Genomic DNA, 25,758 nt, shown 5'->3' with positions numbered 1-25,758 from the left:
CTAATTCACTGCCTGCCAGAATGAGTTTATTGTGGGCCAGGGAGTGAGGGTTCTGTGATTTGTTCCAAGAGTCTTGCTACTCAGGAGCAGGAGCAGAAAGAGAGAAGATGCTTTAAAAGTGTTTTTTTTTTAAAACTTGGAACTTGTGAAAAAACAACAAAAGGTGAAAGTGAAAATAAGAAACCCTATTGAAATGATAAATAAAAATGACTTGTTTTTAAAAAGACAAAGTAAATAGAAAACCATTAGCTAATTTAACAAACAAAAGAGAAGAAAACTAAATAAATAGGATAAATAAATAAAATAGAAAATAGAAATACATAAAATAAATAAAAAATAATAGAGGAGATAAATAAAATGGATAAATAAAAAAAATAGAAAAGGAAAATTTACACAAATGAAGAGAAAATACAGGAAATTGGATGAAAATGTTATACCAAATATATACTGACATAGCCATGTAAAGAAAACAGTTGCATGATTTAAAAAATAAACAAATGTAAAATGAGAAGGAGAATGTCAACGGCAATCTCAGCTCGAACTGAACAAGCCCGTAGTGTCTGCTCAGCGCTCGTCTTACTTCAATTTACTCTAGCATCGAACATTAGGGTCATCAAGCTAGAAGGAAACTTAGACACCATCTCATCCAAGCTCCTCATTTTACAGATGAAGAAACTGAGGCCCAGAGTGGTCAAAGGATCAAAGATCTTGAGCTGGAAGGGACCCTAATGGGCATTTAGTCCAAATTTTTTATTTTGCAGAAAATGAAACTGAGGCCAAGAGTGGGGTTAAGTGATGTACCCAAGTCCCTGAAGGTGGTAACAAAGGCAGGATTTGAACCCAGATCCTCCCATTCCAAATCCAGTGCTCTTTCCAATGCGCCCCACTGCCGGTCGACAGCCACCTCCTTCCTGACTTTCTCTCTTCTCTCTCGGCCTCCAGGGCATCGTACCATCTTGCATTCTTCAGCGATCACCCAGGATTTCATCAGCACAGGGAACCAGGCACAGATTCTTTCTAGGACACTTAGATCACACAGCTACTGGGCCTACTGACCAGAACACTGGGCTTGCAGTCAGGAAGGTGGGAGATCAGGTCCTGCCTCTGACGCCTCCGCGCTCTCACTGAGGACAAATTATTTGGCCTCTCTGAGCCTCAGATTCCTCATATGGAAATTGGCACAATAAAATCCTTTCAGAATCTACCTCGTGGAGTCGTTGTGAGGTTCAAATGCAGTGACCATGAAAAGTGCCTTGCAAACTCTCCGTGAGACTTCGTGGTAAAGATCAGGCATGAATGTATTTTGTTCCATTCCGCATCCTTGTGACTTCTCAGACCATAGCTCCCCTCTGCTCCCTCTCTGTGTTCTACTGTCCCCCCACCCCTACTAGAATGTAAGCTCAAAGGCAGGGCAGTTTCGTCTCTATATTTCTAATTACAGCGCTAAGCACAGGACCTGGCAAACAGTAGGCGCTTAATAAATGCTTTCTCATTCACTCATTTCAGGGGCAGGACTAGCTCGGCTGGGTCTCCCTGATTCCACCTGCTGCCTCTCCCTCTCCCTTTCTCTCAGTCAATGCTTCTTATCAATGTTCAGAGTAGTGTTGAGGATTTTCCTGATAGCTCTGGCTCCTGGCTAGCTGGGCTTCCATCTCACGTTGACGTTGACTTCTTGGGTGGTCTTGGATCAATCATCCAGTCTCTGCTGTCAACTGTTCACCTAAGAAAGGAGTGCCGTTGGAATGAAGGAAGTCAGGTTCATGGAGTGATAGCGCCTCACCAGGAAAAACGCACTAGTTATGCAACGTAGCCTGGTTTGGAAACAATGAGGGAAATGACATCAGCACTTCTCGAAGTGGGAATCGCAGGCCTTGAGAGGGGCCGTGGGGACCAGAAGGACCCGGCATCTCCAGCTAACTTCACCCCAGTCACCCATCTCTTCTCTCTGACCTCCGATCTCTCCAATGTACCAGCTCTTTCTCTGCTGCCTCTAAACATGCCCAGGATCCCCTCATTCTTTAACAAAGACGAGGCCAAAAAAGAACAAAGCTTTCACTTGCCCTGTCATTCCCTCAAGCCCTTATCTTGTGTTGTTGTTCAGTCACATCTGACTCTTTGCGACCCCATTTTTTTTTCTTGGTTTTTTTTTTGTGGCAAAGATACTGGAGGGGTCTGCCATTTTCTTCTCCAGCTCATTGTACAGATGAAGAAACTGAGGCAAACAGGGTGAAGTGACTTGGCCAGGGTCACACAGCCAGTAAGTGTCTGAGGCTGGATTTGAACTCAGCTCTTCTGTGACTTTAGGCTCTATCCACTGTGCCACCTAGTGTGTTGGTAAGCAAAATGGGCTCCTTAGCACTTAGTTCAACAAGTGCCCTTGAAGAGTTCGGCTTTCGTTTGCTTTGAGTAATTTGGTGTATTTCATTGAGCCTTACTAGGTGCTAAGCCCCAGGCCCAAACCCCTATTAGGTGTAAAACTTTAGTGGGTATGGATTGGCAACTAAAGTGGGGCCCAAGGTGGGACTAACTCCAGGGAGGGCCTAGCTTACATGTCTGGGACAGCAGAGGCTTTTAGACCAAGTGGGTTTAAGTCACCTCTTTGTGACGATTCTAGGTCATGTGGGTGAGTTGCATGTGTGACTCACCCCTGACCCTGAAAAAGATATAAAACCAGGGGTTGGCTGTCTCTTCTTTGGAGCTCCTCCCTACAACAGTGGTGGCACGTGACTCTGGGCCAGCCCTTGTTATGAGCTCCTGGGCTGAACCTAGATGTTGGTAACTATGAATCTGTATTTGGTCTGTCTGTTGATGTCTGTAATTTGTTTGTAATTTGCTCTGAAGTTCAGTGTGCTGGTCTCTTCCCCTGAACTAAGTGAATGATATTTGTGTGCTGAATTAAAGTAAGCTTGTCAACCCCTTCCCCTTGTTTTCCTTAGTTAAGCAGATCAAAAGAACCTGTGCTGTTGGCAGCTTTCTGGGTGCTGGCTGTGGGTGGATCTTACACCCCCACAGAAGCTGCTAGCCGGATTGTTGAAACACCTAGCCACCCCTCAATTCAAAACACATCTATACAAAAACTGGTCTAAGCAGAAGGACCATCTTTCAGAGAAGTAATAACTTTTATTTACGGCATACTTTAAATCGGCCAAACACTTTCTTTATAAAAGCTCTGGTGGATATTATAAGAGTTATCATCTTACAGGTAAGGAGACTGTTAAGTGACTCACCCAAGAAACATCATGGCAAAAGGGGAAGAGCACTGGTGTTAGACTCAGTGAGCCCGGGTTCAAATCCTTCTTCTGGCATGCATCGTTCACCTCTCTGGGCCTCAGTTTCCAAATCTGTCAAACGAGGCAGCTGGAAGATATGACCTGTGAGGTCCTTTCTTGGCTCTGGCACCGGGCTAGCCGGGCCGCCCTGGATAAGAGCTGTTCTGATCTCTCCTCTTCTCCTGACTTTCAGACACAGATGAAGAATGTCACACCTTCACCACACTCAGCTTGCACAGCGCAATCGTGGGCACGGGCCTCAAAGTGAGACTGCTGCTGTATACAGACAACTTCACCTGTGCCAAGATCCTTGAGGATCCCTTTCCTAGGAGCTTCAACACGACCAAGAAAACCACTTTCATCATCCACGGCTACAGACCGACGGGCTCCCAACCAGTCTGGCTGTCCGACCTGGTCGAGGGCCTGATCCGTGTCGAAGACATGAACGTCGTTGTGGTCGACTGGAATCGAGGAGCCACAAATCTGGTATACAGCACCGCCTCCAGTCACACCAGGCGGGTGGCCGAAATCTTAAAGGAAACGATCGACCAGATGCTGGTAAGAAGGCTGTTCACGTGAGTGAAGAAGTCACTAGAAAACCTATACCTAAGTACAAAAATGTACCATATGCCTTTTCGGGGAGGAAATCAGGGTTAAGTGACTTGCCCAGGGTCACACAGCTAGTAAGTGTCTGAGGCTGGATTTGAAGTCAGGTCCTCCTAATGACGTCCCTCCCTTCTTTAGAGCGCGCAGTTTATGATACAACAGCACTGCTTCTGCTTTCGGAGAGCTCGTAATCCTGTAGGGAGTGAGCTGAGCTGGAGGCACCAGTAAGGATCTGAGCTGGGTAACGTTCGAAGAACCTAGCAGGGGCATGGTGTCTTAGAGTATCTTTGGGGGCAGTAGGAGGTGCAGGAAGGCCCTCAACTCCCACTTCCCTCCCTCCTTTCCTTCCCAGTGGCATAAGGTGCAAATTTGTTGTTAAGACATTTTTCAGTTGTGTCCGACCATGACCCCGGTCGGGGTTTCATTAGTAAAAATGCCAGTTAAAAAAAATTGGTTAAAAGACCCCCAAAAACCCAGTTGGGGTTTCATTGGTAAAAAAAAGAAATTGGTAAAAATATCGATACAAACTATTGGTTAAAAAAAGCAGCTTCTCCAACTCATTTTACAGATGAGTAAACTGAGGCAAATAGGGTGTAGTGACTTGCCCATGGTCACACAGCTAGACAGTGTCAGAAACCAGGGAGATGAGTCTTCTTGACTCCAGGCCCAGGGCTCTGTGCACTATGGTGCCACCTAGCCGCCCTCAGGTGCAAAGATGTCGCTCTAACCCATCCCTCCTCAGCTCTCCAAGGGCCAGCATCCCTCTCCCTCTGCCCTCTGTAGTTGACGCCTCGGCCTATCCCTTCCAGTAGTTTCACTCCCTATAGGAGTCTCCTGGCTTCCAGTCTGTCCTCCACACAGTGCCCAAACATCCTTCCTAGAGCCCAGCATTCCCCTGTTCAAGAAAGACTCTCTATTGCCTGTTAGATAAAATGGAATCTCCTCCACTTTTACAGGACTTGAGATCTGGCCCCAGCCGAGCATGCCGGGAGTGCCTGGCTCTCCCTATCATGCACTCTGTATTCCAGGCAGACTTGCTGTTCCTTTCCCATCTCTGCACATTTGCCTAGGCTGTTCTCCAAGCTGGGGATGCCCTCCCTTCTCACCCCTTCCTTCTCACCCCTTCCTCATGGAATCTTTCAAGGCTCAGCTCACGTGTCCCTTCCTATAGAAACCTTTTCCTGATCTCTTCAATTGGTGCTCCTAGTAGACTAAATATTCCTTGCGGCCAGAGACGTTTTTGTCTTCTCTTTGAATCCCCAGCACGTGCTCAGATACGTGTTGGGACAGCAGTCTCATCGATGTGGATGCTGTTTGCATTGACACAGCCTGGTGTCCTAGAGACAGAGCACTGAACTTAGAATCAAGGAAGTTCAGAATTCAAATCCTGCCTCAGACACTGACTAGCTGCGTGACCTTTGCAAGTCATCGAAGTGTTAACTGTAATTACTGATGTTTCGGTAGCATTTGATACTGTTGGAGGCAGTCATGAGGTGCAGTCGCCAGAGGGCTGGGCCTGGACTCAGGAAGACTTGAGTTCAAACCCAGCCTCGGACACTAGCTGAATGGCCACCTCAGTCTCAGCATCCTCGTCTATGAGGTGGAGGTAACAAGAGCACCTGCCCCGAAGGGTTGTGTGTGAGGTGCTTTGCAAACCTTAAAGAGTCTCGTCATTATTGTCGAAGCCCCTCCTTGCCCATCCATCTTATGGGGCTCTCACCCACGTCATCCCAGAGGTTCACCGCAGGGAGGCCACCCCATGTGCTGGGAGCCACGTTTGGCTTTTCCTGACATCTGGAGGGCTCCAGGGGAGGATGGGGGCTTCCCCTCATGACCCCCTTGCTCTCTCTCAGTCTGTAACCCACCCTTCTTCTTCTGGACCATCCATCTCTTGGGTGACTGGTTAGCGCAGGGGTGGGAGACCTGGGGCCTCGAGGCCACATGTGGCCTTCTAGATCCTTAAGTGCAGCTTTTTGACTGAACCCAAATTTTACAGGACAAATCGTTTTATTAAAAGGCTGTTAGCCCATGAAACAAAGGAAAATACCAAAGGGGCCTGAGTGCCTTCTGCGTCTGCAGGGGCAGGACAAGGGACTAAGAGGGGAAAGAATCACCAAGCCGGGTCCTTAAAAATCATTATTTTATAATATAACTATAATTATATTGTGATAATAATAGCTCACATCTAGAGCACTTTAAAGTTTGCGAAGTACTTGATATGCGTATCTTGGCCGACAGGCTAGACCTGCTGGTGAGTTAGGAGGGCGTCCTCCCCAAGCATGTGACACGGATGCCCACGAAGGCGCTCAGAGCTTGGTCAGATGTTGAAGATGCCAAGGTCATCCACGGCATCCTGGGTCATCTCCAGTCTTGACTCTTGTCTTGTCGCCGGACTCTGATGACTCTGGAGGACAGAGTGAGGCGGATGACTCTGTGCGACTCTGCCTCCCTTAAATCCGATTCACGAGCAAGTCAAGACACGGCCCGTGTTGTCCCTGGTCCTCTTCAAAACCAGCAACACATATCATTAGATCCTCACAACAACGCTGTAAGGGCTGTGGTTAGTCCCATTTTACAGGTGAGGAAACTGAAGCTGAGAAAGGTTAAGTGAAGCGTCCAGGGTCCCACAGCTAGAGAGGGTCTTCTTGAGCTCAAGGGCGGTGCTCTCCCAGCTGCCTCTGCCTCCAGGCCTTGCATACAGCAGGCGCTTAATACTTGCCTGTTGGATTGAATTGCTCTGATGAGGTAAAGAGATGCGCAAATGCCAACCCATCAGCGTGGGTGCATTGTTTTGGGCATGGAAGATTTTGCTCTGCCTACACAGTGTTTAAAAGACGTCTATGTTTATTTTCTCTAAGAGAGTCATGGAGGAGTTAGGGATTAAGAGCTGGGGGAAAAGCAGGAAGTGGGAAACCAGGAAGCTTTGCCAAATGTTCCTCGTAGCTATTATTTGCCCGACTGATAGCGATTCTCTCTTGGAATCATAGGCCAGTGGAGCATCTCTTGACAACGTTTACATGATTGGAGTCAGCCTGGGGGCCCATATAGCTGGATTTGTTGGACAGATGTATGATGGGAAACTTGGAAGAATTACAGGTAAAGCTTCTGAGAGCCTTCTCTGGGCACAGGCTTATTTTGTGTTTCATGGACAATTATGCCCTAATGTTGCTTGGAATCTGGGACTCTCTGCAAGGCCAACTGCTAATTAAATATGTCTGTGTGTATCTGTATATATGATATACCATAAATAAATATCTCTCTCTGTTGATAGAAGAACAGACCTATGATTTCATTGATACAGGGAACTCTCCCAGGAGAAAACTCCCCCTCCCCATACAGATTGGTACACTCTCTGCAGTTTAGAGAGCTGCTAGGAAGATCTGGATATTAGGTGACTTATTCAAGATCACACAACCACTATGTGTCAGTGGTGGCACTTGAATCCAGGTCTTTCTGGTCCTGACAGTATCTCTATCTCTCATTTTACATCATCATTTCAGTCACTTAGAGTTTGGCTTCATTTTGGTGATCTCTTAATTTACATTGTGGTATTTATTGTGCGTGTTTTTTTACTGCATACATTTACTTCATTCTGCATCAGTTCACATAAATCTTCCCATGTTTCTTTGAATTCTCCATTTTTCATTTCTTACCACATAATGGTATGTCATTATATTTATAGGCAAAGTGGATTGGACATTGGGCATGGAGTCAGGAAGACATGAGTTCAAATCCAGCCTCAGTCACTGACTGGCTGTGTGACCCTGGGCAAGTCCCTTAACCTCTATGCCTCAATTTCCTCATCTTCCAGATGACCAGGAAGCATTAATGATAATCTGTGGGTATTCAAAGATTTCTGAATCTACGCAGCACAACTGGACTCTTGTGTATCCCACACTTCCCCACCTCATCCCCAAGAATAGCACGAAATGTTAGTCAGCACCTCGGTGCGGTCTGGATCTACAGTTGTCTCCAATGTCTATAGCATTCCTCTGGCTTATCTGTTAGTCGCCTTGTCGAAAACAATTAGGTGGTTTTTAAAGCCTAAGCTGCTCTGGAGGAAGCTCTCCTGGTGGTGGTTGTGGTTGTGCTTGTTCTTCTCCTCCTCCTCCCTCTAATTGTACATTTAACAATTCTGTCAGGAGCCAGAGCACTCTGGTCTCCTTTCTCGAACATATATGGTCATTTGCCCTCCTCCCCTCCCATGTTCTCCATTCTCTGCTCATCTTTCATGATCGTTCGAAGACCATGAGGCCTGCTTCACACACACACACGTATAGTACACATGTACACACACATAACATAGATGTATGCACACATACATTCCTTTGTATCTAATGGTAGACATCTCTAGGAAGGGGAGGGAAGAAAAAAAGGAAAAAAAGGAGAGTGACGTGATGTTGTCTATTTGGAGGGAATAGCGAGCTGTAAATAGTAGTTGTGCAATCATCTTTTTTATTGTACTATATCATGGAAATGCTTGTTTTATTCCATAAATTAGAAAGAAAGAAAAAAAGAAAAGGAGAGGGGTTTGGATTGGATAAGTACCAAGCTCTCCTGAAGTTTTGGATCAAAGTTTGTGGGATCCTATGAGCTCTTCCAGCTCTAAATCTCAGATCCTCTGATGATTCTTCGGCTCTGAGCAGAGGACTTCAGGCCATTTCTCCAAAGCACCCGCCCACTCTGTGAGCCATGTAGTAGGGCTGTCCAACCTTTGGTTATCTTAGGGCTGCATTAAACTAAAATAATTATTCGAGGGCCGCACCCAGAATAAAAAATACAGTACACTAATAGAAAGTGGGGGAACGAGCGTCATCAATACAACAGGCGAAGGCACAAAGCGTGAAAGCAAACAAAACAACAAAGCTGCAACACAGCAGTATAAAGGTGGGTACATACTGACTAGTCTGCATTGTGCAGAGGGAACGCATCCCACAGATCGATTGAAAATTCCATGCGATATGTTCCATCCATAATACTGCTTTAAAACACCAAAGAAAATTAACATCAAGATTATTTATGAGTGATGGAATTAAAAAATCTAATATGCATTCCATGCAAATTATTATTTTATTTTTTCACTCGTAAAAATTAAAATCCACAGGTGGGCTGCATAAAATCACACTGTGGGCCGCACACAGCCTGCGAGCTGCATTTTGGACAGCCCTGCAGTAGATGGTCTCTGAGTCACCATCAGAGATAGAACGAGGATGCTTGAATGGGCTGAGAGCCATACCAGAGAAAGCCGGTCCCCAAAGCAGTCCTGAGGAGACATTCCCACCCAAGCTGCCTCTTACTCTATTCCAGGTCTGGATCCTGCAGGACCCCTCTTCAGTGGGAAACCCCCAAATGAGCGGCTGGATTACACAGATGCCCAGTTTGTTGATGTCATTCATTCTGATACCGACCGTACGTACTGCCTTAGCATTTGTCTTTGTTTACCCCCAACTCTGGAAAGCTCGGGAAGGGAAGGAGGGGAGAGAAACGATGTAATGTCCAGATGCACGTACAGCTTGCGGAGACCCGGCCTCAATCTTCTCGTGTGACGTACAATATTATAAATGATGATATCCCAGGCTCATGGAGTTAAGGACCTTTGAGAGAAATGTTGGGCAGCTCAGCTTATTCAGTCAGTTCATTATATCCCCAAAGAGAATGACCTTTCCACAACCGATGTGTGTCTCTTAAAATAACTAACAAATCCAAATTGAGATTGACATGTTTTGCTATAGCGTAGACAGATGTGTTGACCACATGTCAAAACTGGACCTGGGTTCTTAACTGCCTGGTTATTTCTTTTCAATTATTTTATGTTGGTGAAGTATATGTTCAGCAACCATAGAACGTAAGAGGTGAAATGACCATAGCAATTGTCTGAAGGCTTCTGAGCCATTTTGGGGTCCTAGACTTTTTGGGAAGGGTAGGGAGCTCCTCTCAGAACATTTTTAAATGCATAAAATAAGATGTATAATATTAGAAAGGAAACTAATTATACTGAAATACAGTTGTCAAAATATTTTTTAAAACAAGTTCACAAATCCCAGGTTAAGAACTCCCAATCTAGTCTGACCCCTTCATTTTACAGATAGGAAAACTGAGGCGCAGAAAGAGAGAGAGCCCAAAGTCAGGATTCGGACCATAAGCCATGTCTCCTGAAAAGATTCTGAAACATTAACTCTCTTTATTCCTGGGTTGTAGATTATTTTTAATCAAATGTCCTGTGGATTATTGGAGGATTTTTCAAATGTGAAGAAATGCCAGCAGTTGCCAGATATGTCAATAAATTTTGGGTGGGGGGAATGAGTTGCTTTTAAGTTTGCTGTGTGCATGTGTCTTCAAGTAGCTGTATGTGGTCTGGGAGAAGTCACAGAACATCCCTGCACTTCAGTTTTGTTATTCGAAAAACAGGAATGTTAATACCTCATAGAAATACTAATTCTAATAACTATCTGCCTGCTCCTTACTCTGAAGATAAAATAACATTTTAAAAGCTTGAATAAGTTAAAGGCAGCCTAGAAACCCAACATATTTTGGTGATTGCTTTACTTTTTTTAGTCCTGGGCTTCAAAGAATCATTAGGACATATTGATTTCTACCCAAATGGAGGCCTGGATCAACCTGGTTGTCCCCAGACAATATTTGGTGGTAAGTACAGATGCTTTGCAATTGGAAAATGATCATAAGCATCGAGGGGGTGGGAGGCTTCTGCTTGCTTCTGTTCACTGGTACCACTACCAGAGTCTCCTGGATGAAAAATGATACTGTCCCTGCCCTCAAGGAGCTTCTCATCTAAGGGGTGGGGGATAGGACAGAGATAAACAGAATACAAGATAGAATGTCACATGGCCAGTTCAGGCCATCCTTGGCTGACTAAGAAATTCTGTGATCTCATTGATGTGGGCGCTCATTCCATCAAGGCAGGTGGAAACTTTCGCTCTTTGCAAAGGTGTCCACAGCTCCCTAACTGCCAGATCCAGTGGTCTTTTCTCAGTCCTTGTTTTCTTGACCTCTTCGCTTGGTGCCCTTGACCAGCCTCTTCCTTTGGGTTCTCTCTCTTCTCTGGATTTTAGTGATGCTGTTCTTATCTCTCTTCCTCCATCTCTGATGGCCCCTTCTCCATCTCCTTTGCTGAATCATGAGGCACGCACAGCCCCAAGAGAAGGTTCTGTCCTCTCTCTCTTCTTTTTACCTTCTCTTTCTTGTTGACCTCATCGCCTCCGGCAGGTTTAATTATCCTCAGTATGCAGAGGACCTCCGGATCTAGATTCAGCCTTGGCTGAATCTTTCTCCTTTGTTGAAATCCCACTTTACCTACTGCCCCCTGGACATTTTGAAGCTGGTGCCACTCCTATAGATGTGTCAAATTTGCCATGTGCACAACTCCATTCCTTATCTTTTCCCCCAAATCCTCCCCTCTCCCAAACTTCCCTCTTTCTGTCAAGGGCACCTCCATCATTCCAGTAGTCCATATTTGCAATTTCAGAGTCATCTACGACGCTTTGTTTTCCCTCACCCCACGTAGCTACTCAATTACCAAATCTTATCGATTGTTGGCCTTTCCCTTTTCCCTGTCATCGAGCCCTCTAAGATCCCTAGGCTTTACTGTCTGTCCCGTCTCTATGACCTTTGACTTCCCAGGCATTGTCATCTGACTTGCCAATGCACCCTAAGAATCCCTGGGCTTTGTTATCTGTCCTCTAGCAGAACCCTTAGAGCCCTGGGTCCTTCTGTCTACCTTGGTAGAGACCTCAGGATACTGCAAGGTCATTGCTGGAGAGGCTCCCGCTTGGGGGAAGCAGGATTGACGCAGATGGGGAAGTGCTCACATAACGTATAGCCAGTAGGGGAGGAGCTAGATCAATGTCGGGTAGCTACTTTAATTACTCTTGCTAATTAGGTGCTAGATTCTGTTGATTTGCTGAATCTCCACTGTCTGAATTTTGGCATCTTATGGCAAAGCACCCGTCACCCCGCCATAATCAAAGCTCTGGCTCAGACCATTGGAGAGACAGCATGACATAGTGAATAGCAGATGGGACTTGCAGTCAAGAAGACATTTCTTGGAGTCAGAGAAACCTGGGTTCAGATCCTACCTCAGACAATTACTAGCTGCCTGAGTCTGGGCAAGTCATTGGATCTTTCTGTCCCTCAGTTTCCTCTTCTGTATAATCAGGGGTTGGATTCGATGGCTGCTAAGGTCCTATCTAGCTCTACTTCTGCCATGAACTCATACTTGGCTCTCTTGGGTTGAGTGAAATACTGCACCAAGTATCTCCAGACTCTTCCCTCATATTTTCCTTTCTTTGCCATGAGATAGAGGAAAAGCTGTAAGTCATCTGTGGAGGTCCCTGCTCTGTTAAACGTGTGCCAACTGTGACAATATCCAGTGCTTATAAAGTGAATGTTGGTACTTAAATGTAACGTCAACCTTTTATTTATAATGAAGGATTGCAGTATTTCAAATGTGACCACCAGAGGTCTGTTTTCCTGTACCTATCATCTCTGAAAAATGACTGTGACATCATTGCTTACCCTTGTGAGTCCTACCGAGATTACCTGAATGGCAAATGCATCAGCTGTGGAGATGACCAATCAATGCCGTGTCCAGTCCTGGGTAAACACTTTTCTCTCTTGTTCTACTAGTAATAGAAGTCTGGATACCCATTTTCCTTTCCCAAAGGATACTTTGAACAAGGCTTAGAAAACATTTTATACAAAAGACAGTCTATTTCTTGGTTGCGACAATGATGAATATCTGCTAGCCTGTGGCAACCAGGACTCTTGGATCCTGTAGCAGAATAAAATCTACTAGGTTGTTTTAACATCTGGTGGAGTTTTCTAAGAAGTCTTGTAGCTATGATTGGGTCTTGGAGGAATTAAGAAAATGTCAATGTGACATTTTCTCCTCCTCAAGCTCAGGTTGGATCAAACAGTGATTTTTGAGAATGTGAAGATTAGTGACATAGGTACCTGATTGTACTTAGGAGTTTACATTTCTTCCTCTAAGTGGGATATCACAAAGCCACAGCTCAGAAAGGGGATGTGACTCTCCTACAGTGACAGCATTCTTATTCCAGGACCAGTGTGCTTCCTACTCTACCAGACTGCCTCATATAAGCATTATGATAATATACAATTTGAACATAAAAATCAGTATAGTATGAGTTGGGCCCCTGACACTCAACACCACCTACCTACTTTTTGCTCTTCAGAAGGGAGTATGACCTCTCACAATTCATTCTTCCTATAGGAGAGAAAACTTAGTGAAAAGAGAAAAGTATTATGGTTTGTAGGGGCATAGATCTAAATCTGGAGAGGCTCTCAAGTCTAACCCCCTCAGTTTATAGATGCAGAAAATGAAACATGGAGAGGTTAGGTGACTTGTCCAGGGTCACATGGGTTACAATTATGGAAAATATGGTCAGTCATTCTTTTTCTTGGGAATTCTTTGTGACCTTGCACAAGTGTCTTAGCCTCTCTCAGCCTCAGTTTCTTCATCTATAAAATGAGGGGCTTGGATTTGATGCCTTCTAAAGTCCCTTCCAGCTCTAATTAAATAATCCTATCATTTGTACCCATGTGTTGTAGTGCCTGCCAAGAGCCTTGGGTTTAGAGTCAGAGGAGCTGGGTTTGAATTTTGTCTTTGGGCTTTAACCTCCCTACTTCCCTTGTTTATAAAATGAAAGGCTTAGACTAAATGACATCTTCTAAGGTCCTTTCTGGCTCCAAATTCATGAAAAATAATACTGCTGTGACAAGAGGTCAGGAAAGACTCCTTAGCCAGCCCTTTTGGGCCTCCTGCTCTGCTCCTTGGGGCCAGCGTGGAGGAGAATCAGTGCAAAGTGTCCATTTCCACATCTGTGGTCATCGTAACACTTGGTGCCAAATAAATGTTCTTTCCCTTCATAACTTCTTTTTGCCTTTGCATGACAAAGTCACCTAGTTCTCAAAGAGTTTGCAGTAGCCTGTTCCCAGCTCATCTGCAGGGGGATGACTCTTTTTAGTTGGAGACATTCTCAAAGACTTCCTCATACATCATAGGTGCTCAATAAATGTTTATTGATTGACTAAAAGACTATTGACAAAGGCATAGAGAGGTCACTATCTTCTTCAGTGAAAGGAGAGCCCCCACCGCTGAGTCATAGATCTCCACCAAGAATTTAAAGATGTGCAATCAGGTCTGTTACGTTGTCATTTCAGCTGTGTCTGACCCTTTGTGACCCCTTTTTTGGGTTTTCTTGTCAAAGACACCAGAGTAGTTTGCCATTTCCTCTTCCAGCTCATTTTACAGATGAGGAAACTGAGGCAAACAGGGTGAAGTGACTTGCCCAGGGTCACACAACTCGTAAACGTCTGAGGCTAGATTTGAACTCAGGTCTTCCTGATTCCAGGCTCAGTACTCTATCCACTGTGCCACCTAGCTGCCCTTACAGTCCAGTTACATTCCTTGTTTCCATTGCCTTCATAGGTTACCAAGCTGATCAATGGAAAAACTACTCAATGCTACAGGACCCTCCTGTGACAAAAGCATTTTTTGATACAGCTTCCGAAAAGCCATTCTGCAGTGAGTGACCAGCCTTCTTTCTTTTCCCCCCAAATGTCCTTCAAAAAGCATGTTTGAGATCTAGTTATCTGATGGTGGCTCATGATGTTGGCTAAGGTTAATGAGGGGGCAGGTTGACCACTAAGGACTTGGAATTGAGTCAATGAAAACTCGGGCCTCGGTCTCAGGCTTTAGGTTGTGCAAACTCCATGATAACCAAGCCCTGTCGTTCATTTCAATTCAATAAGCATTTATTGATTAAGTAAGCACTTGCTTACGGAATGCCAGGGACTAAGTTCTAGAGATATAAAGACAAAAATGAAATCATGCCTGCCCTCCAGGGGCACATATTCTACAGAGAAGAATGTATGAAATATATAGAGAGGAAGTATAAAATTATCTCAAGGCACTAAGCCTTACGGGTTTTGGGAAAGGCCTCCTGGGGAAAGTGATCCACCTTCAGAACCTGGGCATTCTACCCATGTGACTTTGGGTCATTAACCCCTCATCTGGGCTTCATTCTGCTCATCTCAAAAATGCAGGGGTTGAATGAAGAGGCCTCCAAATCTGTGACCCCATAATTCAGGACCCAGGTGTCACATGGCTCCTGACCCAGAATCCCAAGGCTCTGACTGCAGAGTCCCCAGGCTTCCAATGACATCAGCTCCCAAACAGCCTACCTGGAAGCAGGTACCTGACAGGCATGCCTTCAATACCACCTTTACCTACCTTCCATCGCCCTGCTACTTCCCAGATTCTGTGTTAATTATTGAGCCTCCTCCCTCCACCTCCTGTTTTATATACTTCTTTTCCAACCCTCATTGAGAAAAGACAATTAAGAGAAAGCAGATTTTCTCTGAATCATTGGAGTTGGTGCATTAGAACAGAAGCCACATATTGGTACTTGCTAGGCTATCCTCCTGGTAGAGGAGTTGCCCTATCCTCTCAGGATGGCGTATTGGCATATCCTAAGACGGCATGGGATCCATGATGTTAGAACACAAGGTCGTGCTACCTCCATCTAGAAGGTAAAATGATTCCTTTCCTAATAGCACACAGGGAAAAATCTTAAAGCCATTTTTATTGATCTGTTTTGTCCCTGCATCCATCCCTTTCTCCTATCCCAGACAGTCATCTCATGTAACAAAGAATATTGTTTTAAGGGGGGGAAAGAAGAAAGAAAAAAATTAGTAAATCTGATGAGTACCTTGGAAAAACTCTGACAATGTAGTCAATGTTCTACACCTATGGACCTCCTACCTCTGCAAAGGAGTGAGAGGGAGGGCAAGACACATGATGAAGAAGCAGTGCTCAACATCTGGGGGGATGTCACAAGCAACTACTGCTCTCATGCTGATGAAACTCTATGGAAAAAACTGCTGTCCATGAACAAAGATGAGAAGAGAATTGAAGTGGGGCCACTTGAGAATTGAACTCACCAAACTCTTTGTCCATCGACCATCCATCCACCATCCAGCTGGCTATTAGGCTCAGTCTCTCTTTGAGTCTTTTTGAAAAATTGTATTTAGTTATCAACATTCACTTCCATAAGCTTTTGAGTTTTCCATTTTCTCCCCACCCCCTGAGTCTTTCTCAAAGCAATGATGCCTTGTTGTGGGAAGGCAATCCTACCTTCTCAAAGGCTTTTCTGGACGAGAACAAATCCTGCCGGTTCCTCCAAAGCCGGGTCTGGCAATAGCCAGTGTATCTATCACCTGGAGGCCAACCAGTGGGCCACCAGGGGATGACTTTTTCCAGCTACTTGTACTCATGAAGACTATCTATTGAGGCAAAGGGGGGCCCTGAGATCTGTGTTATTGAGGGGAAGATGCACCCCGATGAGATCACAGATTTGTGAAGTCTGTAAAAGGAGAAGATTGGACTCAATGACCTCTGAGGTCTTTTCCAACTCTGGTCTCATAAATCCTATGCAGAGCACTGTCCTAGGTGCTGGGGGTGATCAAAAACCCTTCACGATGTGGCTCAAATCTGCCTTTCCCAATACTACCCCTTATGTACTTCACTGGACCATTTGTTATTCATTACCTATACTTGACCGCTCTCCTACCTTCATGCCTTTGCACAGGCTGGACCCCTTACCTGGAAGATTCTCCCTCTTCATGTCCACATCTTGGACTCCTTGGATCTATTCAAAGCTCAGCAGAAGTATGAGGTTCTTGCTTGAGTCATTTCAGTGGCTAGCTCTCCGCCTAATCCCAAAATGAGCTTGAATATAATTTATATTGACTTCCCTAAATATGTTATTTTCATCCAGTTAGATGTAAGTTTTTAGAGAACAAGGGCTGTTTCATTTCTGTCTTTGTATCTACTGTGTCTAGCACAGTGCTGGGAACATAGTAGGCACTTAATAAAGGCTTGTTGACTTGAGATAAGATTCGAGATAAGTAAGATGTGGCCCCTGACCTCATCATGGTGGCAAAGGGTGTTGGAGAAGAGGGGAGCTATGACCCACATACCAATATAACCCTGATGTCAAAGGACCTCCTCTCTCCTCTACAAGTACTCAGACTCAGTAGGCATGAAACATAGAACAGGTTTCATTTCTACAGTAAAAGAACACAGGAAAAACTTTGGTGCAAACCCACATGGGGTCCAGGGACCCTAGCCCCTCTAGGAGGAGGTCCTCTGTCTTTCCTTAGGATTCTTAGGCAGGATCTAAAGAGTATGAGAGAAGAAAGGAAAAGGTCATTAGGGAGATGAAGGCTTCCTTCACCAGCCCTTGGAGCTGCTCCGAAACAAAGCTAGCCTGATTCTGACCACAGACTCTGCCTCTTTGCAGTATATCACTACTTCGTGGATATCATGACTTGGAACAAGAACGTACGAAGAGGTTACATTACGATTAAGCTAACAGATCAGGCTGGAAATACAACAGAGTCCAAGATCAGTCAGTAAGTTGTTGGGGATAGTTCATGCCTGTGTGTGTGCGTGCACATGTGTGCGTGTGCACACCTGTGTGTGTGGAAGTGTTTGGCTATCTCCTTAAAGGGTGAGAACAGCTGTCTATCAAGTTTATATGTTGGTACCACGTTTTGCTCTCTCGATAAATGTTGGAAAGACTCTGCTCTGGTTCCTTGGGTGATCACAGCTCTCTTGTCCTGCTGCAGTGGAGGGGCTGCTGCGTGGCACCTCTGGCTCAGCTGACAGAGCTGCCTCCCCAACTCTCCCCTCTAGCTTGCACTCCATTGCCCTTTGCCCTTGTCCCCTGCAGTCACATGGCACATTAACCCTCACCCAGTAAGTGGCAGGCACAGCTTGTTAGCAGAGAGGATTTAGCTATAGAAATCTGAGTTTGTTTGTGTTCTTAGAAGTCTTAGATTAGATGTTAAAGATATTCCTCTTCTGAAGGGCAAAGGGCTTGGACGCAATGATCTCTGAGACCTCCTCCACCTCTAAATCTCTTCTCTTCAAATCCCACGCTCTTTGGTTGGATAAAGAGAACCCTGCCAGCCGAGGAGGGGTCATGCCACCTTCTGGGTGGTTCTGCCCCAGTTTGTGGTAGCTGTTTGGGTACTAACTATGCCTGTCCTTAATTTCTCCATCTTTCTTGCCTCCAAGCAAGGGTATCTCAGCGGAAGGAGCCCTGAATTTGGAGTCAGAGAACCTGGGTTCAAATCCTGGCTCTGGCACTTGTTACCTATGGCATCTTGAGCCAATTATGTCCCTTTTCTGGGGCTCAGCTTCCTCATCTAGTAAGAGATTTGGACTCACCGACCTCCAAAGTCTCTTCCTTTTCCAGATTCATGGTCCTATGACCTCTGTCAGTATTTCTAGGCGCCTTTTCTTTCTTCCTTGCTCAGTCCAGTTTCTAACTACCAGACTTTCCTTCTCTCTCTCTCATAATATTATTTAAGTCTCTATTCATTATTTTCCTCCATTGCTACCCTTCCATACTTCACTTTTCTTTCACTTGCGGGGCAGCTCCTTGCTCGGACAATTGGAAGCCCTCTTTGGCCCTTCAGAGCCTGGAGGATCACCAGACAGAATCACCACAGTCCTCTCCCCTCTTACCTCAGAGATGTGTTCCTTAAATTTGTATATGAATTGACTCATTTTGAAACTCATGAGACTTGGCATAGTGTCATGGATAGAGCTAGGACAGCTAGGGGTTGCAGTGGATAGGACACTGGATTCGGAATCAGGACTCATCTTCACAATCCGGCCTCAGACACTTACTAGCTTTGTGACCCTGGGCAAGTCATTTGACCTTGTTTGTCTCAGTTTCCTCATCTGTCAAATGAGAGGGAGAAGGAAATGTCAAACCACTCCAGTATCTTAGCCAAGAAAACCCCAAATGGAGTCACGAAGAGTTACACATGACTGAACAGCATTGATGTTGATAATTCTTCCAATTAATTCTAAGATCCTTGAGGACAGAAACAGCTTCATTTTTGTCCTTGTGTCTTCAGTGTCTAGCTCAGTGCTTCAACAGATGCTTGGTTGTCGACTGATTGATCAGTTACGCACCCACTTTGTGCCAGACACTTTGCTAGGCACAGGAAGCATGGCCAAAAATGAAGCTGTCTCTGCCCTCCAGAAGCTTATGTTTTATGATCACTGGGCCACAGACTTAGAGCCTGCTCCCCAAACTGCATCTAGAATCAAAGAGCCTAGGCTTAGTTCCCAACTCTTCTGCTCTTGGACATTGGACATCTCTCCCTGGGATCCTCAGTTTCCTCCTCTGTAAAAATGAATGGGTTGGACTAGCTAGCCATTAATGTCCCTTCCAGCCCCAGATCTGTCATTCTATGACATCTACTGAGTGAACTAGGTCTGTACCCAAATCAGCTCTGCCAGATTGGGAGAGGAAGGATGGGAGTGGAAGAGTAGGAGAAGAGAAAAGGAGAGAGAAGCAAAGAAAGCCAGGTGCCTTTGGCTGGGCAGGGTGGGTGCTGGCCTCTGTGGGAAATGGGTGTATGGAGGTACATGGGCAGGACGTGTATATACAGAGGTATACAGACCGATCACACGTATCTGGAGGTATATGGATAGGACACATGGATCTGGAGGTACGTTCACATTCCTCGAGATCGATTTATTTAATGGGAAGATGTCTCTTTTTAAAAACACTTATCTCTCTCTTCTAGCGAACCTGCCATATTTCAGAAGTTTCAGCAAGTGAGCCTCCTTGCCAGGTTTCCTCAGGACATTGACCACGTGAAGGGCATCTCCATGGTTTTCTCGACTCGGCCTGTGTTGTGGTCCAAGTACAAACTCAGGATCATCTGGATAAAGCTGAGACCAATCACACGTTCTGAGAAGTAAGCAGGGCTCCAACATGGTTTGCCCAATGGGTCTTCCCATATGAGGGTTAGGACGGGTCCAATGACTCTTCCAGCAGAGCTCCGTCAGTTCTGTGGGCTAGAGGGAGAGCTTCCAAAGCAAGGGACCGAAAAGGCTGGGGAAGACCAAAGGCCTCAGGAGAGAATATAGCAGGTCCTAGCACTCCTAGAGTTTAATAATGGAATCAAGACCTGTACAGGTAGCTAGAACCCCCTCGTTTGCTTACAAGCTGGTTGCTGGTTTGCCTGATGGGGGATGGTGTTCTGGCTGGGCCTGTGTGTATTTTGAGCAGCTTAGGACTTTGTGAATTCACATCTGCTTTCTGGCTCTCAAGTTTCCTCATATGAAAAATGGGGCTGAGCCAGACATCTTCTACAGGTCTTTGCAGCATTAATATTTTAGAGCTGGAAGAGATGCTATACGTATAACATACCTTCGGTTCGCCAAGGAGATATGATGCTGGAGACGAGCACATGCTGGTCAGCGCAGAAATCCCTCTGCACACAGGGGATTCTGGGAAAGAAGTGTGTGTGTTTTTGTTAATCAGCAAACATTTCTGAAGCTCCTCCCTTGTCTCAAGATACATAGCTCAGGGGACACACCTATAATGGATGAGCGATGCTGTCCTCAGAGAGTTTACACTCTAGACAGCATCACGTCTTCTTTTGGGGGTTGTTGTGAGGATCAAAGGCAATAAGCTATGTAAAAGGCTGTACAAATGCTAGCTATCATCATTCTCCTTCCTATCCGGCATCCAGCCAGCCAAAACGACAGATGGCATTTGAAGAACAATTTAGGACTTTTGTAATCCACCAAATAGCAAGGAGAGGCAGATGTGGTGGGGGAGGAGGGAGAACAGAGGAGGGAGGATGGAAACTTTGGGGCCGAGGATGTCCTGGACGACTGCTTTCCTTCTGGGACCCTTTTTAGTCTTGAAACTTTTATACCTACCCCTTTCCTTAGGCTTCTTCTCATCATGTCTTGCTTTTCCAGCTGTTTGTCTTAATTCTCCCGGGAGAGGCAATGTGATATAGGGGCCAGAGGCCTGGCCATTGTGTTAGGGAGCTGTGGGTTCTGCTCCTGCCTCTTACACCTCCTGGCTCTGTGACCTGGGACAAATCACTTTAACTTCTCCGAGAACAAAGGCTATCAGCTCCAAATGAGTTGAGATCAGTGTGGGAACGTTCCCTAACTGGAAGCTCCCTATGTGAATGAAGTCACGGTTCACTGGTTCATCCATGATTGACAATATCTCCTGAAGTCCTTTCTAGGCCAGGGGCTCCCTCTGCTCATCCCGCAGAATTCCCTGCTACTGAATCAGACAGTGTGCTTCGAGTGGTTGCCTTTCTTTTTATTATGAAGACAAAGGAATCACCTTTTTTAAAAAGGCAGGTAGGAACAAAGTCGAGGCACTTTGTGGGTCAGGCAGGGCATGGTGCCGATGCCGTCCGGGACTGCCTTGGTTTTTGGCAGGGTCTTTGAGATGGTCGAGACAAAGAGTGATGTCATTATCATGAGAATCTGTGACAGGAAAAGGAGGGGAGTGAGATCGCCTCCTGTATCCTTTGGCTGAAGCTAGCGATGAGCAGGACCCAGTGGGCAGAGCTGGACCTGGAGTTGGGGCGAGCTGGCTTCTACCTCAGTGGCTGTGTGGCTCGTCCTCTCGGCCTCGGGTTCCTCATCTCGAAAATGAAACTGATGGTAATGATGCCTGTAGCACCTCCCTCACATGAGATCCTGTCCTTGAAAGTGTTCTTCACTAATCTCAGCCTGCTTCTTCATCTGTGCTGTGTAAAGTGCAGATCTCATCCCTCCTCTCAGGTTCATTGTGGAGTTCAAATAAGATCTTGCAAGGGATAGAGACCAGACTATGATTTCATTGATATAGGGAACTCCCGGGTGAGAAAATTCCCTCTACTAGTGCAGGCCAGACCCAGCTCTGCTTCGAGACTTTGCAGTGCCTGATGCACTGAAAGGGCTTCATAAATGCTTATCACCTGGAATGCTGAGAGCCTAAAGCATATGCCAGAGGCAGCACCAGCACCAAGGCCAGCTCTACGCGCTGCACCACACTGCCCTCTCAATAGAAACCAAGTGTTTGCCCACCTCTAAAGCCCTGTGTAACTGACCGCCAGCCTAGACAAGGATTTCTCTGACCAAGTACCTGCAGGAACAGGAACTCGGCCCCGAGCCCTGCTGTCTCCATCCAGACTGAACCCTGACCCGAAATCAGCTGATGTTCTTGGGGAAATTCTGTATCCTGCTCCCAGCTTTACCTTCTTGCTTCTTGCTGGTCTTCAGCTCATTTATCAAGTAAAGGTTGTTCTTGTGTATTTCGGACATACATATTGAATCTCCCCAACAGAACGGAAGCTCCTTGAGGGCAGGGCTGTTCTCATTTTTGTGTTTGTATCCTAAGTGCCTAGTCAGGTGCCAGGCACTTAGGAAAGGCTTAATAAATGCTTGTGGATTGATGGAGTTGTGTTTTTCCTTTTCGCAGGCCACAGATGTGCAGATATGATCTTGTCCTGTTGGAAAACAAAGAAACAGCCTTTCAGCCCATCCTTTGCTAGATGCTCAAACCGGGCAGCAGCTCACAAAAGTTGTTGTTTTGCTGTTAAGGCAGTGAACAGACCAGATGCATACACATCTTTATGGGTGTCTTAAGCTGTCTCACAAAATGCCACGCAGTTTTAGGACCATAAAATAATTATGGAGAGTGAACAAGGATCAGGGGAGTTTTTCAGGGAGGTGACAGTATTTGTTGGGGGCTGGCACCTTTAGCTTCCCGTGCTCAGTCCCACTGGATCCAGGGACCATCCAGGACATTTTTTCCAGTGGTTTAAGTGGTTTAAGCCCGGAGTCAGCATGAGGCCCAACTTTGATCTCACTTGCCTGCGGCTTTCACTATGGGTCTTTAGCCTATCTCTTCCTCAATTTCTGTCTATGCTGATATGTTGATCTACCTCTCAGGGATTCTGGGAAGGAGAAGGACTTGAGTCTATGAAGGGATTTGAGATATGAAGCTAAAATGCCTTTTCGTGTATGTTGTATATGTAATGTGTGAATGTCTTATTTATTCTAAATGGTCCAACAAAGTGTAAGCTTTTGGAGGGCAAGGACTTTTGTTTTTGCATCTCCAATGGCTAGTTCAGTGCTTGGCACAAATTAGGTGCCTAATAAATACCTGTAGAATGAATGAATGTGTTCTAATTATCTTCCTTCCCCAGATTCCCATTCCAACCCAATCCGACAATGCTGCATTTAAAGAGAGAACAGTACTCTGGGCTTGCTCTCTTCCATGTTGGGGAGGAGTACGGATCAGAGAGAGTCTCTGGGGCTCTACTGCAGTGGATGACAGAGGAAGGGTTAACAGAGGGCCTGGAGCAGCAGGAGGCAGAGGGAAGGAGTAGAAGTAGCCAGCCCCTTCTCCCTCTGGCTTTCTCCCCGGCCCCTGAAGAGCTGAGAGACAGCTGCAAGAGCAGAGAGGACCTCTGTGGCAGCAGCGGGGTTCACCTTGCCAGGGCTCTGACCACTAACCCTGCACCGATGGGATGGACAGGACCAAGAACAAAGCTGGCTATGAGGGCTTAGAGAGGTAGTGTGGGGTGGTGGGTAGGGGACTGGACTTGAGTCCAGCCATTGTCACTTGCTGCTTAGGGCAAGTCATGATCTCTGAGTCTTGATTTCCTCTTCTGTAAAAGGAGGAGGGGCACAGGGTTTGAAGTAGATGGCTTCTGAAGTGCCTTTCATGATAATAACCTTAGAATGAGGCAGAGTCTTCTCAATCCGTCCAGATCCGAGAGCTCCCCTGGAATTCCTACCACCTCATCTCATTCTGTGGCCACTCTGGAAGCCGAGATCAGCGCTGAGTGGACAATCTATTGCTTGCAATGGGGATCTCACCAGGTCCAGACAGTGCATTTCCAAAACCTCCTGGGTTTCTTGCCTGGGGGGCAGGGGTGGAGGTGGGCCACCACCAGGGTCCAAGAGAATAAAAGGGGCCGCAGCTACTTGGCAGATGGTTATTATGCCTTGTTTTGTCCTGTTTATTTGCTCACTGATTCTATATCAAGAATGAAAGCACCTGGGTGCAGGTCTGTTCACAGCTATGGAGAGCCAACTCCAATATGCCGAGAGATCAAGGCACTGAGGTAGGGCCATCAGTGGGTGGGGGTTTCAGAGCTGATTTCTGACTGGGCAAATTCACAAATCTACATACCCCTGGAGAATAAGTCAAGGTGGTGACCCATAGGGAGGAAGAATAGAAAGTCTTGGACTTTCTGAGATTCATGGAGAGCAGGTGCCTTCTTAGCACTCCCTCCCCCACACCCCTCCCACAGAGTAAAAACTACCCTGCGGGGGGAAAGGGAAGGGGTCCTTCTACTGAACAGTATTGGGTGTGTGGCGATTCAGGCCACCTGGTGGTTAAACAACAACAAAAGGTACCAGAAATTAGGTTCCCTAGAGACATTTTCATCACTGAGGGGAGAGAATTTTAAAGTGATGCGGGGGGAAAAGATGCTCTGGATAGAGCTCATTTTGGGCAAACTTATCTTAACCAAGTCTAAATTTAGAGGAGTAATAGTGCTTCTTACAGAACAGAATGTATCCAATGGAAGGATTTTTAAGGATCTACTTGAAGAAGCTACATGGTTGCAGAATAATCCCATTAGATCAGGGGTCCTTAGCCTTTTTTTTTTTTGTCCTAGGAAGCCTACGGACTCCTCATAATCATGTTTTTATAGCACAAAACGAGGTACATAAATGCCCACTGCTCTAGGGGCACTGGGCTTGAAATCAGGAAGATTCATCTTCCCGAATTCAAATCCAGCCTCAGACACTTACTAGTTGCGTGACCCTGGACAAGTCACTTAACCTTGTTTGCCTCAGTTTCCTCATCTGTAAAATGAGCTGGAAGAGGAAACAGCAAAACCACTCCAGTATCTTGTCATATCAATTAAGTTGGGACGTTTTTGGTTTTGCTTCTTTTTTTTTTTTTTTACCATTTTAGAATGATAAATTAATTATCTTTGATTGAGCCTTCCTAGGTGCAAAGCCCCAGGCCCAAACCCCTATCTACTAGGTGCTAAGCCTATGTGGGTATGAAGCCTTCAGGGTTCTAAGGGGAGTTGCTAAGACCAGAGTCAATAGGAGGAGCCTAAGTTCTGGTCACTCAGATGAGGTTTGATGACTGCTAAAAAAGCATATAAAACGAGAACAGAGCTATTGGGGGAGGGGGGCTCTCAGTCTTGGAGGGGTGTTGATGTGGAGACTGGCAAGCTGTACTTAAGAGCCCTCCAGCTTGTGAACCCAGATGTTGATGCCTTCTTGGTAACTATGAATTGAATTTGGTGTGTTTATAATGTATCTTTGTAATTTGTTTGTGTTTGCTCTGAAGTTCAGGGTGCTGGCTTTTCCCCCTGAACTAAGTGAATGATGTTTGTATGTTGGATTGAATAAGATTGTTAACCCCATAACATTGCTTTCCTTAGTAAAGCAGATCAAAGAACCTGTGCTAGCAGCGCGCTTGTTGTTGGGCTCCTGTTGGTGTTTCACACCCACAGCAGCTGCTAGCCGGATTGTTACAATGTATCACTGCCAGGAAAACCCTAAAATGGGATCCCAGAGAGTGGGACCGGGCTGAACAACAACCCGAAGGAAATCCCTCATACTGAGAAAGTGACCAAAATACTGAAGAATAAAAAGCCTACAGAGGCCAGGTTAGGAGGCCTCGACAGGCCACTGTAAACCCCCTAGGCACAGGAAGCCGCAGGGGTAATGATCAGGGACTGAGTTCTTGGCATGGTCTAGGCTGGAATGTGTGCCTTGTCTCCGCTAGGGGCTGGTCCTACCGTAATCAACTAGACCAGATCGCATCCGATCCCATCATGCACTGGTGCCCACCGAAGTCCGCAGGAAGCTCATACATGATGCTCCTCATGCAAATGAGGAGGTGGCGCAGAGCATCATGGGGCCTCGCTGCCCATCCCCCTCCACTCCTCTCACTGGAAGTTGACTTTGGAATGGGGCTGG

The 25,758-nt window shown here is 45.9% G+C and overlaps 1 protein-coding gene across 1 annotated transcript in view; it reads left to right on the top strand.

The window, feature by feature from the left end:
- The window catches only part of LIPH (lipase H), a 30,442-nt gene extending 7,163 nt beyond the window's left edge, over positions 1–23,279 (top strand). The window contains exons 2-10 of the mRNA XM_036767134.1: positions 3,463–3,827; positions 6,863–6,971; positions 9,183–9,284; positions 10,431–10,520; positions 12,322–12,489; positions 14,344–14,439; positions 17,219–17,330; positions 19,527–19,700; positions 22,223–23,279. Of these exons, the coding sequence (XP_036623029.1) occupies positions 3,463–3,827; positions 6,863–6,971; positions 9,183–9,284; positions 10,431–10,520; positions 12,322–12,489; positions 14,344–14,439; positions 17,219–17,330; positions 19,527–19,700; positions 22,223–22,295 (1,289 nt within the window). The 3' untranslated portion in view covers positions 22,296–23,279. The remainder of the gene's footprint in view (positions 1–3,462; positions 3,828–6,862; positions 6,972–9,182; positions 9,285–10,430; positions 10,521–12,321; positions 12,490–14,343; positions 14,440–17,218; positions 17,331–19,526; positions 19,701–22,222) is intronic.
- The last annotated feature ends 2,479 nt before the right edge of the window (positions 23,280–25,758 follow it).

Source organism: Trichosurus vulpecula, chromosome 7, assembly GCF_011100635.1.
Source record: "Trichosurus vulpecula isolate mTriVul1 chromosome 7, mTriVul1.pri, whole genome shotgun sequence".
Taxonomy (NCBI): domain Eukaryota; kingdom Metazoa; phylum Chordata; class Mammalia; order Diprotodontia; family Phalangeridae; genus Trichosurus; species Trichosurus vulpecula.
This window is presented reverse-complemented; position numbering and strand designations above follow the sequence as displayed.